The sequence below is a fragment of the Nicotiana tabacum genome, chromosome 24 (assembly GCF_000715075.1).
Source record: "Nicotiana tabacum cultivar K326 chromosome 24, ASM71507v2, whole genome shotgun sequence".
Lineage (NCBI taxonomy): Eukaryota > Viridiplantae > Streptophyta > Magnoliopsida > Solanales > Solanaceae > Nicotiana > Nicotiana tabacum.
Window position 1 is genome coordinate 23,688,379 of NC_134103.1, and position 13,873 is coordinate 23,702,251.

The following is a 13,873-nucleotide window of genomic DNA, read 5'->3' on the forward strand; positions in this document are numbered from 1 at the left end:
TGAGTGATTGCTCGAACTCGAAGTAATATATCCCTTAGGCTCAATAGTCGAGTGAGTGATTGCTCGAACTCAAACTCGAAATATCGTAGCCCGTAGGCTTTATGGTCGAGTGAGTGATTGCTCGAACTCGAAGTAAGATAGCCCTTAGGCTCAATAGTCGAGTGAGTGATTGCTCGAACTCAAACTCGAAATGTCGTAGCCCGTAGGCTTTATGGTCGAGTGAGTGATTGCTCGAACTCGAAGTAAGATAGCCCTTAGGCTCAATAGTCGAGTGAGTGATTGCTCGAACTCGAACTCGAAATATCGTAGCCCGTAGGCTTTATGGTGTAAGCTTTTCAAAACTCCTTCGGTAGTGGTCGGCCCTTAAGCCTGTTTGAATCATGAAGCAGAACGAAATTTTCAAAATATGAGTTATTGGTAAAGAGGTCATTATACATGTGTTCGTATTTTGTGCCAGGGCTCGAGCAAAACTATGCGGGCATGGTTCGTTTTGACCATTTGGCCCTTACACTTTTCCCTATCGAGACCCTGTTTGATATGACTGGTACGAAATAACTGTCTAGTATCAAACTCGATTTATTCGATGGTAAATCCCCCCAGTGTTCGAGGTTGATTGTAAAGAAGCCTTGGATACTATTGAATTGTCTTCAGGTAGCACATAGTTGTTGTCTCGTTAAAAACCTTGCCAGAAAAACCCGGTTAGGATAAAAACCGATCCAAGGAAAAAAGAGTGTAATGCGTACTTTAAAACCTGAGGTCTCAATGTCTTTGGTCGAACTCCTGTAATGAGTTAGCGTCGAATATATATAGAGGAAAGAAGGGAGAAAACGTACCTAAACAATAATATCGTTTGAGGAGTGATATGTTCCAGTTGTTTGGTAATGGTTCGCCATCTATCGTTCCGAGTTTATAAGACCCTCCTCCGACTATATCGAGGACTTGATAGGGTCCTTCCCAATTCGGGCCGAGCTTCCCTTCATTAGGATCTCGAGTGTTGGCGGTGACCTTCCTTAGGACTAAGTTCTCGATCCTGAAGTGGCAGAGGTTGGTTCTTCTATTGTAGTACCTTTCAATTCGTTGCTTTTGCGTAGCCATTCGAACAAGTGTCGCTTCTCGTTTTTCATCTAATAATTTGAGGCTAGTACTCATAGCCTCATGGTTTGATTCCTCCGATATATGTAGAAACCTTGCGTTGGGTTCTCGGACTTCGATTGGAATTAATGCTTCGGAACCATACACTAAGGAAAACGGAGTTGCCCTCGTACTGGACTTCGATGTTGTTCTATATGCCCAAAGGACTTCGGGCAGACTTTCTCTTCATTTCCCTTTAGCTTCGTCCAACCTTTTCTTCAGGTTTTGGATGATAGTCTTGTTTTTCGATTCAGCCTGTCCGCTCCCACTGGGGTGATATGGTGTTGACAATATCCTTTTTATTTTACGGTCTTCGAGAAATTTTGTCACTTTACTGCCGATAAATTGCTTACCATTGTCGCATACTATTTCGTTGGGTATCCCAAATCGACACACGATGTGATCCCAGATAAAGTCTATAACCTCTTTTTCTCTCACTTTCTCGAACGCCTGTGCTTCAACCTATTTAGATAAATAGTCAATCATAAACAAAATAAATTTAGCTTTACCTGGGGCCGATGGTAGAGGGCCGACGATATCTATCCCCCATTTCATGAATGGCCATTGGGATAGGACTGAATGAAGTCGTTCTCCGGGCTGATGGATCATCGGTGCAAACCTTTGACATTTATCACATTTTCAAACAAACTCCTTAGTGTCTTTTTCTATGCTATCCCAGTAGTATCCTGCTCTAATGATTTTGTGAATTAATGATTCGGCGCCAGAGTGGTTCCTATAAGTGCCTTCATGTACCTCTCGTAAAATATAATCGGTGTCTCATGGTCCTAAACATACTGCCAATGGTCTATCGAATGTCCTTCTGTATAATGTTCCATCTTCAGCCAACAAAAATCGAGCAGCTTTGGTTTGTAGGGCCCTCGATTCTTTAGGGTTCGATGGGAGTTTTTCTTTCTTCAAGTATTCAATATACTTATTCCTCCAATCTCAGGTTAAGCTTGTAGAATTTATCTCGACATGACCTTCCTCGATTACGGATCCCGAGAGTTGAACGACAGTCCCCGAGTCAATCTCATCTTCCTCGACCGATGACCCCAAACTTGCGAGTGCGTCGGCCTCACTGTTTTGTTCTCGAGGCACATGTTGTAAGGTACATTCCTTGAAACGGTGCAAAGTTACCTGTAATTTGTCCAAATACCTTTGCATCTTATCTTCTCGAACTTCGAAGGTTTTGTTTACTTGGTTCACCACTAGTAAAGAGTCACATTTGGTTTCAATGATTTCTGCTCCCAAGATTTTAGCTAGTTCGAGACCTGCAATCACGGCCTCGTACTCGGCCTTATTGTTAGTCAACCTAGAGGTTTTGATAGATTGCCTAATAATGCCACCCGTAGAGGGTTTCAAAACGATGCCAAGCCCGGACCCTTTCACATTCGAAGCACCATCTGTGAAGAGGGTCCAAACCCCCGATGATGTACCCGATTTTATCAAGAGTTCTTTTTCAACTTCAGGTACGAGGGTTGGCGTGAAATCGGCCACGAAGTCTGCTAAAATTTGAGACTTGATGATTGTACGGGGTTGATATTCAATATCGTACCCACTAAGTTTGACAGCCCATTTGGCCAATCGGCCCGATAGTTCGGGCTTGTGCAAAATATTACGAAGTGGGTAGGTGGTTAACACGCATATGGGGTGATATTGAAAGTTTGATCATAACTTTCTAGAGGCGCTTATCAGTGCAAGTGCCAATTTTTCTAAGTGTGGATATCTAGTTTTTGTTTCTCCTAAGGTTCGACTTACATAATAAATAGGAAATTGCATACCTTGCTCTTCTCGAATTAGTATGCCACTCACCGCGATTTTCGATACCGCCAAGTATAAGTAAAGTTTCTCATCTGCCTTCGGTATGTGAAGCAGTGGTGGGCTCGACAAGTATCGCTTTAATTCTTCTAATGCCTTTTGGAATTCCCGAGTCCAGGCGAAATTGTTCTTCTTTTTGAGTAGAGAGAAGAATCTATGGCTTCGATCCAACGACCTCGAAATGAATCGGCCTAAGGCGGCTATCCGTCCGGTTAGCTTTTGCATGACTTTTACACTATCCACGACGGCAATGTCTTCGATGGCCTTGATCTTATCGGGGTCGATCTAGATTCCACGATTCAATATCGTGAAGCCAAGGAACTTGCCCGAACCAACCCCGAAAGCACATTTCTCGGGGTTGAGCTTCATGTTGTATTTCCTTAAAATCTTGAACGTCTCCTGACAATGAGTCAAATGGTCCTCTGCGTGCAGGGACTTAACTAGCATGTCGTCAATATAAACTTCCATTGATTTACATATTTGTTCTTCGAACATTTTATTTACTGGGCGTTGGTAAGTAGCTCCTACATTTTTAGCCCGAATGGCATTACATTATAACAATATGTTCCATACTTGGTGATAAATGAAGTCTTTTCTCGGTCCTCCGGGTTCATTTGAATTTGATTGTACCCAGAATAGGCATCGAGAAAAGTAAGGATCTTGTGACCGGCCGTGGCATCGATCATGCGATCGATATTAGGCATTGGAAAAGAATCTTTGGGGCACGCCTTGTTTAAATCCTTATAATCTACACACATTCTAAGTTTGTTCCCTTTTTTAGGGACTACAACTACATTGGGTAACCATTCAGGATATTTTACTTCCCGAATCGACCCTATTTTGAGAAGTTTAGTTACCTCATCCTTTACGAATGTGTGCTTTACCTCAGACTGAGGTCTTCTTTTTTGTTTCACCGGTTTGAACCTAGGGTCCAGGCTCAGCCGGTGCATTGTTATCGATGGTGGGATCCTTGTCATGTCTAAATGGTACCAAGCAAAACAATCTATGTTATCGATAAGAAATTGAATAAATTTTTTCCTGAGTTAGGGGGTCAATCCCGTTCCTAGATATACCTTTCTCTCGGGCAGATGCCCGATCAATATAACATGTTTCAGCTCTTCGACCGCCGATTTAGTGGCGTCAGAATCTTTGGGGATGATAAAAGTTTGAGGGGTCAGAAAATCCTCCTCCTCTTCTTCTATTTCCCACTTCCCCGATTCGGTCGAGGCTGGCGGCTGTGATTGCTATTTAACTTCTCGTTTACCTTTGATGCTTGACCTTTCCGAGGTTGATAGTGTTGATATCGGCGTTACCTCATCGACAACAAATATTTCCTTCGCAACATGCTTCTTCCCGTACACTGTTTTTACACCATCCGACGTCGGGAATTTTATTACTTGGTGGAGAGTCGAAGGTACCGCCCTCATATTGTGGATCCAAGGCCTTCTGAGTAGGGCATTGTACCTCATGTCATCCTCGATTACATGAAACTTGGTATTTTGGATGGTCTCAGCCACGTTTACCGGTAGAATAATCTCCCATTTAGTTGTTTCACTGGCCATATTGAATCCGTTTAAGACCCGAGCTGCGGACACGACTTTATTTTGCAGACCGAGCTGCTCCACGACCCTCGATCGGATGATATTTGCAGAGCTACCTAGATCCACTAAAACACGCTTAACTTGAACTTTATTTAATAAGATAGAAATTACCAGAGCGTCGTTGTGGAGCTGAGAGATGCCTTCAGCTTCTTCGTTGTTGAATGATAAAATGTCTTCGGGCACATAATCTAGGGTTCATTTTTCTCTAGTGATCGTTATCTTTGTGCGTTTGAGTATGGATTCATGTGGAGTGTCGACCCCATCGACGATCATATGAATGATATGTTGAGGTTCCTCCTATTCATTTTTTCCGTTGGCGTCTCTCTCTCTGAAATGGTTCTTGGCTCGATCGTTGAGGAACTCTCAAAGGTGGCCCTCATTGAATAGACGGGTTACCTTCTCCCTTAATTGTCTGCAATCCTCGGTCTTGTGGCGATGTGTGCCATGATATTTGCACATTGAATTTGGGTTTCTTTGTGAAGGATCAGTTTGCATGGGTCTGGGCCACCTAGTATCCTTGATCCTTTCGATTGCCGATACAATGCCCGATGCATCAATGCTAAAGTTATATTTTGATAATCGAGGTGCCTCTATAGGATCAACATATTTGTCGAAACCACTTTTGCTCATAAGTCACCAAGAATTCTATCCTTGATCACTCCTTCGATTGTTCCGGGTGGAATTGCATCCCAAACCATTGTTCCTTCGATTTGTGGTGTATGGTTGATGTCGGTCTCTGTTCGACCTTGGCTCTCCGCCGATGTCTCTCTTGTTTTTAATAACCGACCTATTTGGATGTACTGATCCGGAAGGAGCTCCTAATTGGTCATCTTCGACCCTGATTTTTGACTGATATCGATTGTGCATATCTGCCCAAGTTACAACTAGATATTTGATCAAATTTTGTTTCAACCGACGTGATGCTATCAAACTTCGCTCGTTCAACACCTGGTTGAAATCTTAAATGGCCCTATTATCTGTTACCGGTGGCAACTCCATGCGTTCTATTTGAAATCGGGACACGAATTCCCTCAGCATTTCGTTATCCCTTTGTTGTACTTTAAAAAGGTTCGATTTCCTTGTTGCGACTTTTATGGCACCTTTACGAAAGAATCTGCTAGCATGGCAAATGAGTCGATGGAATTCTGTGGTAGATTGTGATACCAAATCATTGCTCCCTTTGAGAGGGTCTCTCCGAATCTTTTCAACAACACAGATTCGATTTCGTCATCTTCTAAATCATTATCCTTGATGGCACATGTATAAGAGGTGACGTGTTCGTTGGGGTCGGTAGTTCAGTTATATTTGGGAATCTCGGGAATACAAAATTTTTTTAGGATTGGTTTTGGGGCTGCACTCGAGGGAAAAGGCTTTTGCACGAATTTTTTGGAATCCAACCCTTTTATCATTGGTGGTGCCCCCGAGATCTGATCGACCCTGGAGTTATATGTTTCCACTTTTTTATCGTTTGCTTCAATCCACTCTGTGAGCTCCTCGAGTATCTTAGCAATTTTGGGAGTTGTCCCCGATTCTTGCTCATTTGACCTTACTATGGCTGGCTCTGTTTTGTGGGCAATTTCTCGAGGTAGACTGGGCTCTGGCCTGCTTGGTACCTGGGTTTGGCTCTGCAACTGAGCTATCACTACCTGTTGGGCTTGTAGCATTTCAAAAATCATACGCAAGCTGACTCCGTTTTCCTCAACATTATGGGTGTCTCGAGCTGCAGATCGAGTCCCGCCATGAACGCTATTTTCAGGTTCAGAACGTTGGTTTTCCTCAAGGGCCACATGTGAATTAACGTCTAGTGGTACTTCAATTCAAGCTTTAGGTGCTCCGACCCGAGCTTCCACGACATCGATAAGCAGCCCTCCGGCCCTGAGCGTCAAGTTATTGGTTTCATCTTGAAGGCCGGCTTCGTTTTCGATAGGTAAAGCCATTAATCGAGGGTTTTCAAAAGACAAGCGTAAAATGGCGTGTGTTGTAGATTTGTATCAAATAACCACTGTTATCCTCAGCCCCACAGTGGGCGACAAATTGTTTATCCGAGAAATAGGATAGAGTTGAATTTGTACGTAGTTCTAAGGGTATATATTATAACTTGACACAAATCGTAAAGAGAAATAGAAATATCCAATCTTGGCTATAAAGAAAAAAAGATAAACACAGTAGAAAGGGGAAAAATGAATAAGCAAAATAAGATGAAGTGATGGAGCTGAAAAGGTTAATATTTCAATATGAGAAAGTAGCGTTCTTGTTCCAATGTGAATGTCTCACTGCTTTACAGAAACAACAATCATCCCTTTTATAGTGGAGGGATCCTGCTTTAGATATAATAAAAAATACATAGTGGGGAACCCATGATGAATTAGCTTTTCCCTAATTCCTGCCAGGATTCTCTCCCTTAGTGCGGTTGCAACAGCTCTTGTCTATGAGCTCGATATTGACTCGAGTTCAGTATTGACTCAAGCTCTTGATCTTGACTTGAGCTCGATTCCGACTCTGAGTCTGATATCGATTCGGGGTTGGTGCCGGTCGGTCTATGAATCTTAAGCTCGATAATTTCGCTTTGTAGCTCTATTTGGATTCGAGCTCTATAATGATATCGAGCTTGGCATTGATCGGTCCTAGAACTCAAAGCTTGATGACCTAACTTCGGACCTCAATCTGATATTACGAAGACGCTCTTCGATCAAAGTATTACCATCTCGACCAGTTCGTACGACGGACTGATCGATTTTGGCCGTATACAAACTACTTATAAGCTAAAAAGTCATAAGATGAGGATGACCAACTTATAACTTATGGTTGATTTTAGTTTATGAGCATTTGACTTATAAGTACTTTGGATATTTAACAAACGCGTAGATAAGCCAAAACGTGCTTATAAACCAGTTTGACCAACTTATAAGCTTAGTCAAACACACTCATAGTGTTTTCCAGCCAAAAGCTTTTTTCTTCTTTGTTACTTTTAACTTCACACTCGCTTCAAGCTTAGTTATTACACATTTTATGCTAGATTTTACGAATTTATCTCTTGAGCTACGTCATCTTCCAGCGCAAAAACGTGTACCATATGAATTTGTGTTATGTCTTATAAATCTTTCACTTTCTCCTTCCACTCCGATGTGAGATGCACGTAAGGAGTCATGTGTACATGGAAAGGTTAATTATATAGTCACAATGGTCCACTCGATGCTAGTTAATCCATAATTCGGGGCGTGACATATTATGTCTTTCATGTAATAATTGACAAAGTATAAGGGAAAAGGAACCTCGAGGACATTAATAAAAGGTACTCTCTCCGTTTCAATGTATGTGCACTTGTTTGACTGTTGTGGTCCTAAACAAGTCAAAAAGGGGTCCAGAGTATTTGTGTAATTATAAAAGTTTCTCATTAAAGATAGAATTGAAAGTTTAAGCTAAAGTGTTTTTCAAATTTAAAAATAGGTCATTTACTTTTGAACGGACAAAAAAAATAGATTAAGTGCAACGGAGGAAGGAGTATAAATAATGTGGACGCGCAACAAGTTTACTTATTGTTTAATTGAAGCAAATAAATAAAATGTAATGACAACTGGAAACAATTAAGTCCTAAATATAAAATTCTGAACAAGCGGAAACCAAAGAGAGTAAAGAAACTTTAAAGGCTGTCTCAGACGTCTAATTTGTAGCTCTCCTTCTTCCCCTGGCAGTTGATTCCCATAGCAATTTCTCTTATTACTAACTAACTACTTTTGTGAAAGAGGGAGAGAGATGCTTTCAAACAAATACCCATCTTCAATGAAATACCATCCCCTTGAACCTCTGCAGCAGATTGAAGATCAACTGGGTTTAGATATGCCAGAGATTTCACAGGATCGAATCAAGTTCCTTAAAAGGGAGTTCGGATTTCTTGATATTTTCCTCAGTTTGCAGAGATTGACAGATCGATGGGACATGCTACATGTCACACGTAAAGTGCACGCTCTATTTCAAGAAGCTTCCGTTGACCTCAGAAAGACCAGCAAGATCCAGCACGTCGATCGTGTTATCTCTCAGTTGCAAGAGAAGCTTTGGATTACTAAGTTGGAAATGAAAGCTGAATACTCCTTTCCCAAAATAGTAGCCTACAAGAACGGTATTGCTACTGCCGAATTCGTAATGGAATTCATTGACACTGTTGTAGGGAATCTCAGTGATTTAATGAAGATCTATGGTTCCAGTTCACTACTTTTTGTTCCGGGACCCAAGAAAGAACTCGAAGATGTCTTGAACGAGTTGAAGTTGCAGAGAAATTTCGTCTGCTTTCTTTCAGACAGATGCTTAGAGCCTCAGAGTCAGCGTACTTTCTTCACTCACATTTTAGCTGTGGCCGGCCACGCAGCAATGCTCTCCTGGTTGTATTTGCCAGGCCGTAGCAACGAGAATCAAGACTTGGCCTCCGGTGAAATGAATGGTTTGCTATCTGATCTCCTGCGAACAAAGATTAAGCTCATCCAACCAGGCACCCGCAAGATCTATATCGAGGTCCTCCAAGCATTGAAGTCGACAATACAATCACGATGGTGTGCCAATATCAAAATTGAGCATGTAGCTGATTGTGAAGCTGGCTTTGTGGAGACTCTCCAACACAACTTGAATGAGCTACCAATCATTAACAATCCCATTCGTATAGCTGCTTGGAATGATCAGATAGCAACCCTTCATGAGATGCTCAGCCTCTTTATTACCAATTTCATCCGTAATCTGTCATTACAAGTTCTTGATTTTCATTTTCGAGATATTGACACTGTGATGGTTGATGTCGGACTTCTCATTTACTCATTATATGATAACGAGGAGAAGGAAGAGGTGGTGTTGGAGAAAGCAAATGGAGCGCTAGCTCTAGATTTGCAGGGTACCAATCAGCTCATCAAGATGCTGATCTACCACATAACCCGGAAGGTGTTCCAATCTAATTTCCGAAGTACCCATAGAATAAGCTATTTTAATTTCCTCTTAAGCAACCTGAAGGAGTTCCAAGACCGTTGTTCAGATTCACTTGCTTTTGTCAAGAATCAACTTCAAATTATTGAAAAGGAATTGGAGAGCTTGCAACCTTTTCTAAGGTCTGTTGCTGAAGCGCAACACAATAGGCTCAAGGCACTTCAAGATCATACTACACAATTGATTAACAAAGCATATGAGGTGGAATATGTAGTTGATGCTGGTATAAGCAAAGAATTTCCTCACTCATTTGTCGAGCATTGGCTCCTAGATATCATACAGGAGATTACTCTTATCAGCTCACTGGTAGCAGAGATTCACAGAAAGAACATGGTTGAAGATACAATGAATACTGGCACAGCTCGTACAGCATCAAATTTGGCAAGGGCTCCAGCAATGATTGAAAATATTGAGGGTATTGATAATGTCACCGAAAGGTTAAGAGACCAATTACTAACAAAAGGAAGCAGAGGGCGAGAAATTATCTCAATTGTTGGCATGCCAGGTATAGGCAAGACGACTGTGGCCTACAAACTCTACCGTGACAAGTTAGTTGTTTATCACTTTGACGTGCGTGCAATGTGTTATGCGTCTCAAGAACATTCACGTGAGAAGTTGTTAATGAAGATTCTACATATTCTTACTGGTAGACGCTTTGAACATAGAAAAATCAGTGATGTTGAATTAGCTGCTGAGCTTTGGAAAACATTGTATGGCAGAAGATATCTTATCCTTCTTGATGACGTGTGGGAAGCTAGTGTGTGGGATGATGTGATAGGTTGTCTTCCATCTACCAAAAATGGAAGTAGAGTCATTTTAACAACACGAAATTATAAAGTAGCCAATCGTATTAGATCTAAAAGTGAACCCCTTCTGCTTGGGATGTTTAAAGGAGATGAAAGTTAGAAGCTACTAAAAAAGTACTTTGGGGAAGAAAGCTGCTCCCCTCTCCTAACAATTATTGGGCAAGAAATAGCAAAAAGGTGCGGTCAGCTGCCTCTTTCGGTTATTATGGTAGCTGGTATTCTGGCAGAGACGGAGAAGAAAGAAAAATGTTTGGAACAAATGGTCAACAATTTATGCCCCCACATTCACAGACTCAAATGTTTGCTTATTTTGGAAGATTCTTAGATCATAGTGATTAGTGTGATTAGTGTTTCAAAGTTAACATAGTTAGGGGTCTCTGAAGGAAATGTAAAAAGTTGCGAAGGCAAGAATTTGGAGTAAATAGCATAAGGTTATTTGGGGAATCTTATCGGAAGAAATCTAGCGATGGGAACTAAAAGGAGTTCTGGTGGTAAGATCAAAGCATGTCGGTTCATGACCTGTCGCATGATTTCTGCAAGGAAAGAGCAAAGAAAGTGAATCTTCTCACACGGATAAGACGGTAATGCACCAATTACTAGTACGCATTGCTTCAATTAATTAAGTACTTTATTTATTTGACAATTAATTAATCTTATAATTTTACTACTAATTTTTATACTCACAGAGCAAAATGCCAGTGCCTCTTCCCGTGTATACTCTCACAAGCAACTCGCTCATCAGTCATCACATGGTGAACAGTATCGTGTTGGATCATGTGGTTAATTGTTGACTCTGTAATTTTGCACGTTTCTAAAAGTGTAGGATTTGGGGGTCACTCTGTATTCATTCTTTCCCAACAGAGTAGTCTATTTGAGGTATTAAACTCGTATTCAAATTGTAGTCTATTTAACTCTGAATTAGACAATTTGATACGGATATTGTCACTGCCTATTACGGTAAGATATTTACACATCCTAAAAATGTCCAACACATATAGAGAGGGGAATTGCAGCGGAATAGTAAAATCAACTTACCTCCTGCCATTATTATTTGAGATAAAACTTTGTGTGTAGATACATTTACACTGTAGCAACTCATTTTAAATGGGCGATTTTCTAAATTGCACAGTGTAGGAACACATCACTACCTCTTTAAATAGGAAATCATCATATGTTTTTCTCCATGAAACACATAGAAAGCTAATAGGCATTTGTAGGCATATAAATTTTGTTAAAAATTAAACCCATAAAAAAATTTGGACTATATTTTAAATTCAAGATATATTGGTCCAAATAAATATTATGGGCTAATATATTTAAATTAATTATATAAGTCCAATATATATGGATTAAATAAATAAGTCTTAATCCATTTGGCTAAAGTGATGAACCCACTTCATTAAGCCCAAAATGTCAGCCAAGTCAAACGAAAGAGCCAATAGGATCGTGCCACGTGTCAAAATGACAAGACATGCCAAGCCAAATTAAAAGGCTAATGAAACCGCGCCACGTGTGCAAGTGACATATTCTGGCCAATCAAATGCGGCCTAGTCACACTTCAATTTAATTGGTCGGAAAGAGTTTGTTCTTATCATAACTCTTCCCTTCAACAACTATAAATAGGGGTCTTCATAACCCAGAAAAGACACCAGAAGTTATAACAAGAAGCAACAAAGTGCTCGTGGATCAAACGCTGCAAATTCCTCCACATGTTTCAAGCTTCAAGCAATCAAGTTCAAGTTCAACAATCAAGTTCAAGCTAAAGGATGAAGAACAAATCAAGTTCAAGCTCAAGAACGAAGAACAAACCAAGTTCAAGCTTAAGAACAAAGTACAAATCAAGCTCAAGCTCAAAAACGAAGAACAAATCAAGATTCAAGGAGTACGAGTTCAAATCAAAGTTCATGCTAGTTGAATCCACGATCTTCGTTTATGGAAACAAATATAGGTTCAAGATCAAGCTCAAAGACCTTGAATTTATATTAGAAAAGTAGAATCAGAGGAACCATAGAGATTGTAACACTCAAATATTTGAAATAAAATACTACGATTGTTGCAATATTTTTCGGTCTTGATTTTATTTTCTCAACACAAATTTATTGTCTACAAATTCTGGCATGCCCAGTGGGACAATCTCTACATCTCATCTCAACTTTTCAATCATCAAAGTTCACGAACGTCGAAATGGTTTCAAAGAAAATCAACTCCAGATCAACATCCACCAAGGCTGCTAACTCCAGATTCTATGCTGATGTGGAAAGCATTCTCGATGTTACCTTTGGAAGCTTTGGACCAGTTATGAGGAGAAAAGCAAGCTCTTTGGGACAATAAGTACTCCAAGTGCCGTTCGTATCAACCCCTGTTTTTGGATCTTCATCCTCAAAAGGAGGAAGATCCTCTACGAACGTATCCGAAGGAGGAAGTGATATTGCTGAAAAGATCAAGAAAACTCTAGCTCTGCTTGACCTCTTAGGATCCAAGAACTCTATTGTGAAGGAAGATGATGATATTTCAAGTGACGGATCTTCCCCACTTACACCGCATAGCATGAGGCACTCGAGAATCAATATGTGTGACAATCCATGCCACTCCCCATCATCTATAACAATCATGCAAGCCATGGTGACAAATATTTCATCTGTGGAAGAGCAGTTGGCAAACTTGACGGAAACAATCGCTGGCTTGACCAAGTGCATGCAAAATCAAGATGCTAGAATTGACAAGCTAACAGACAGGGTGGGAATCTTGATGGAAGAAGAATCCACCCATGCACCTAGCAAACTCCCAGAAGTTCAAGTGATTGATCCTCCCCCACGACAAGTTACATCCACTAAGGAAATTCCAGTATCTTCGGAAGGGATACTTATAATCAATCAACTAAAAGAGTTCATTGAAGGGACTATAAAAAACAAATATGAAGTTGCTTCTAAGTCCCCTTTTACCTATGCAAAGCCATCACTTCAAGGATCGATATGTTGAAGATGCCTGCTGGCTATCAACCTCCAAAATTTCAACAGTTTGATGGCAAAGGCAATCCAAAGCAACATGTGGCGCACTTCGTTGAGACATGCAACAATTCTGGGACTTATGGAGATTGCCTCGTCAAGCAGTTTGTACGCGCATTAAAAGGAAATGCTTTTGATTGGTACACAGACCTCGAGGCTGGATCTGTTGATAGTTGGGATAAACTAGAGCAAGAATTCCTCAATCGATTTTATAGCATGATACGTATTGTGAGTATGATAGAACTTACAAATACTCGTTAACGAAAGGGTGAAACAGTTATTGACTTTAACAATCATTGGAGGAATGCAAGCCTCAACTGCAAAGACAGGCTTAGTGAAGCTTCGGGCATAGAGATGTGCATCCAAGGCATGCATTGGGGACTCCGCTACATCTTGCAAGGTATCAAGACTAGCACATTTGAAGAACTTGCGACTCGTGACCATGACATGGAGTTAAGCATGGCCTCCGCTGGAAATGAAAGGTTTCCTATCTATGAGCCTTGCAAAGGGAACGACAAGCAAGAAGTCAGGAAATAGAGCAAGTTTG

At 40.8% G+C, this 13,873-nt stretch overlaps 1 protein-coding gene across 2 annotated transcripts; it reads left to right on the forward strand.

The window, feature by feature from the left end:
• The first annotated feature begins 8,074 nt into the window (after positions 1–8,074).
• Positions 8,075–12,330, forward strand: LOC107767612 (late blight resistance protein R1-A-like). 2 transcript variants are annotated; one of them, XM_075248121.1, is made up of 3 exons: positions 8,075–10,902; positions 11,008–11,197; positions 11,945–12,330. In XM_075248121.1, the coding sequence occupies exon 1, from the start codon at positions 8,304–8,306 to the stop codon at positions 10,419–10,421; it is 2,118 nt and encodes a 705-aa protein (XP_075104222.1). In that variant the 5' UTR covers positions 8,075–8,303; the 3' UTR covers positions 10,422–10,902; positions 11,008–11,197; positions 11,945–12,330. The 2 variants fall into 2 exon arrangements, with proteins under 2 accessions (XP_075104222.1, XP_016442150.1); XM_016586664.2 differs by lacking the exon at positions 11,945–12,330 and having other exon boundaries at positions 11,008–11,266.
• Positions 12,331–13,873: the final 1,543 nt, after the last annotated feature.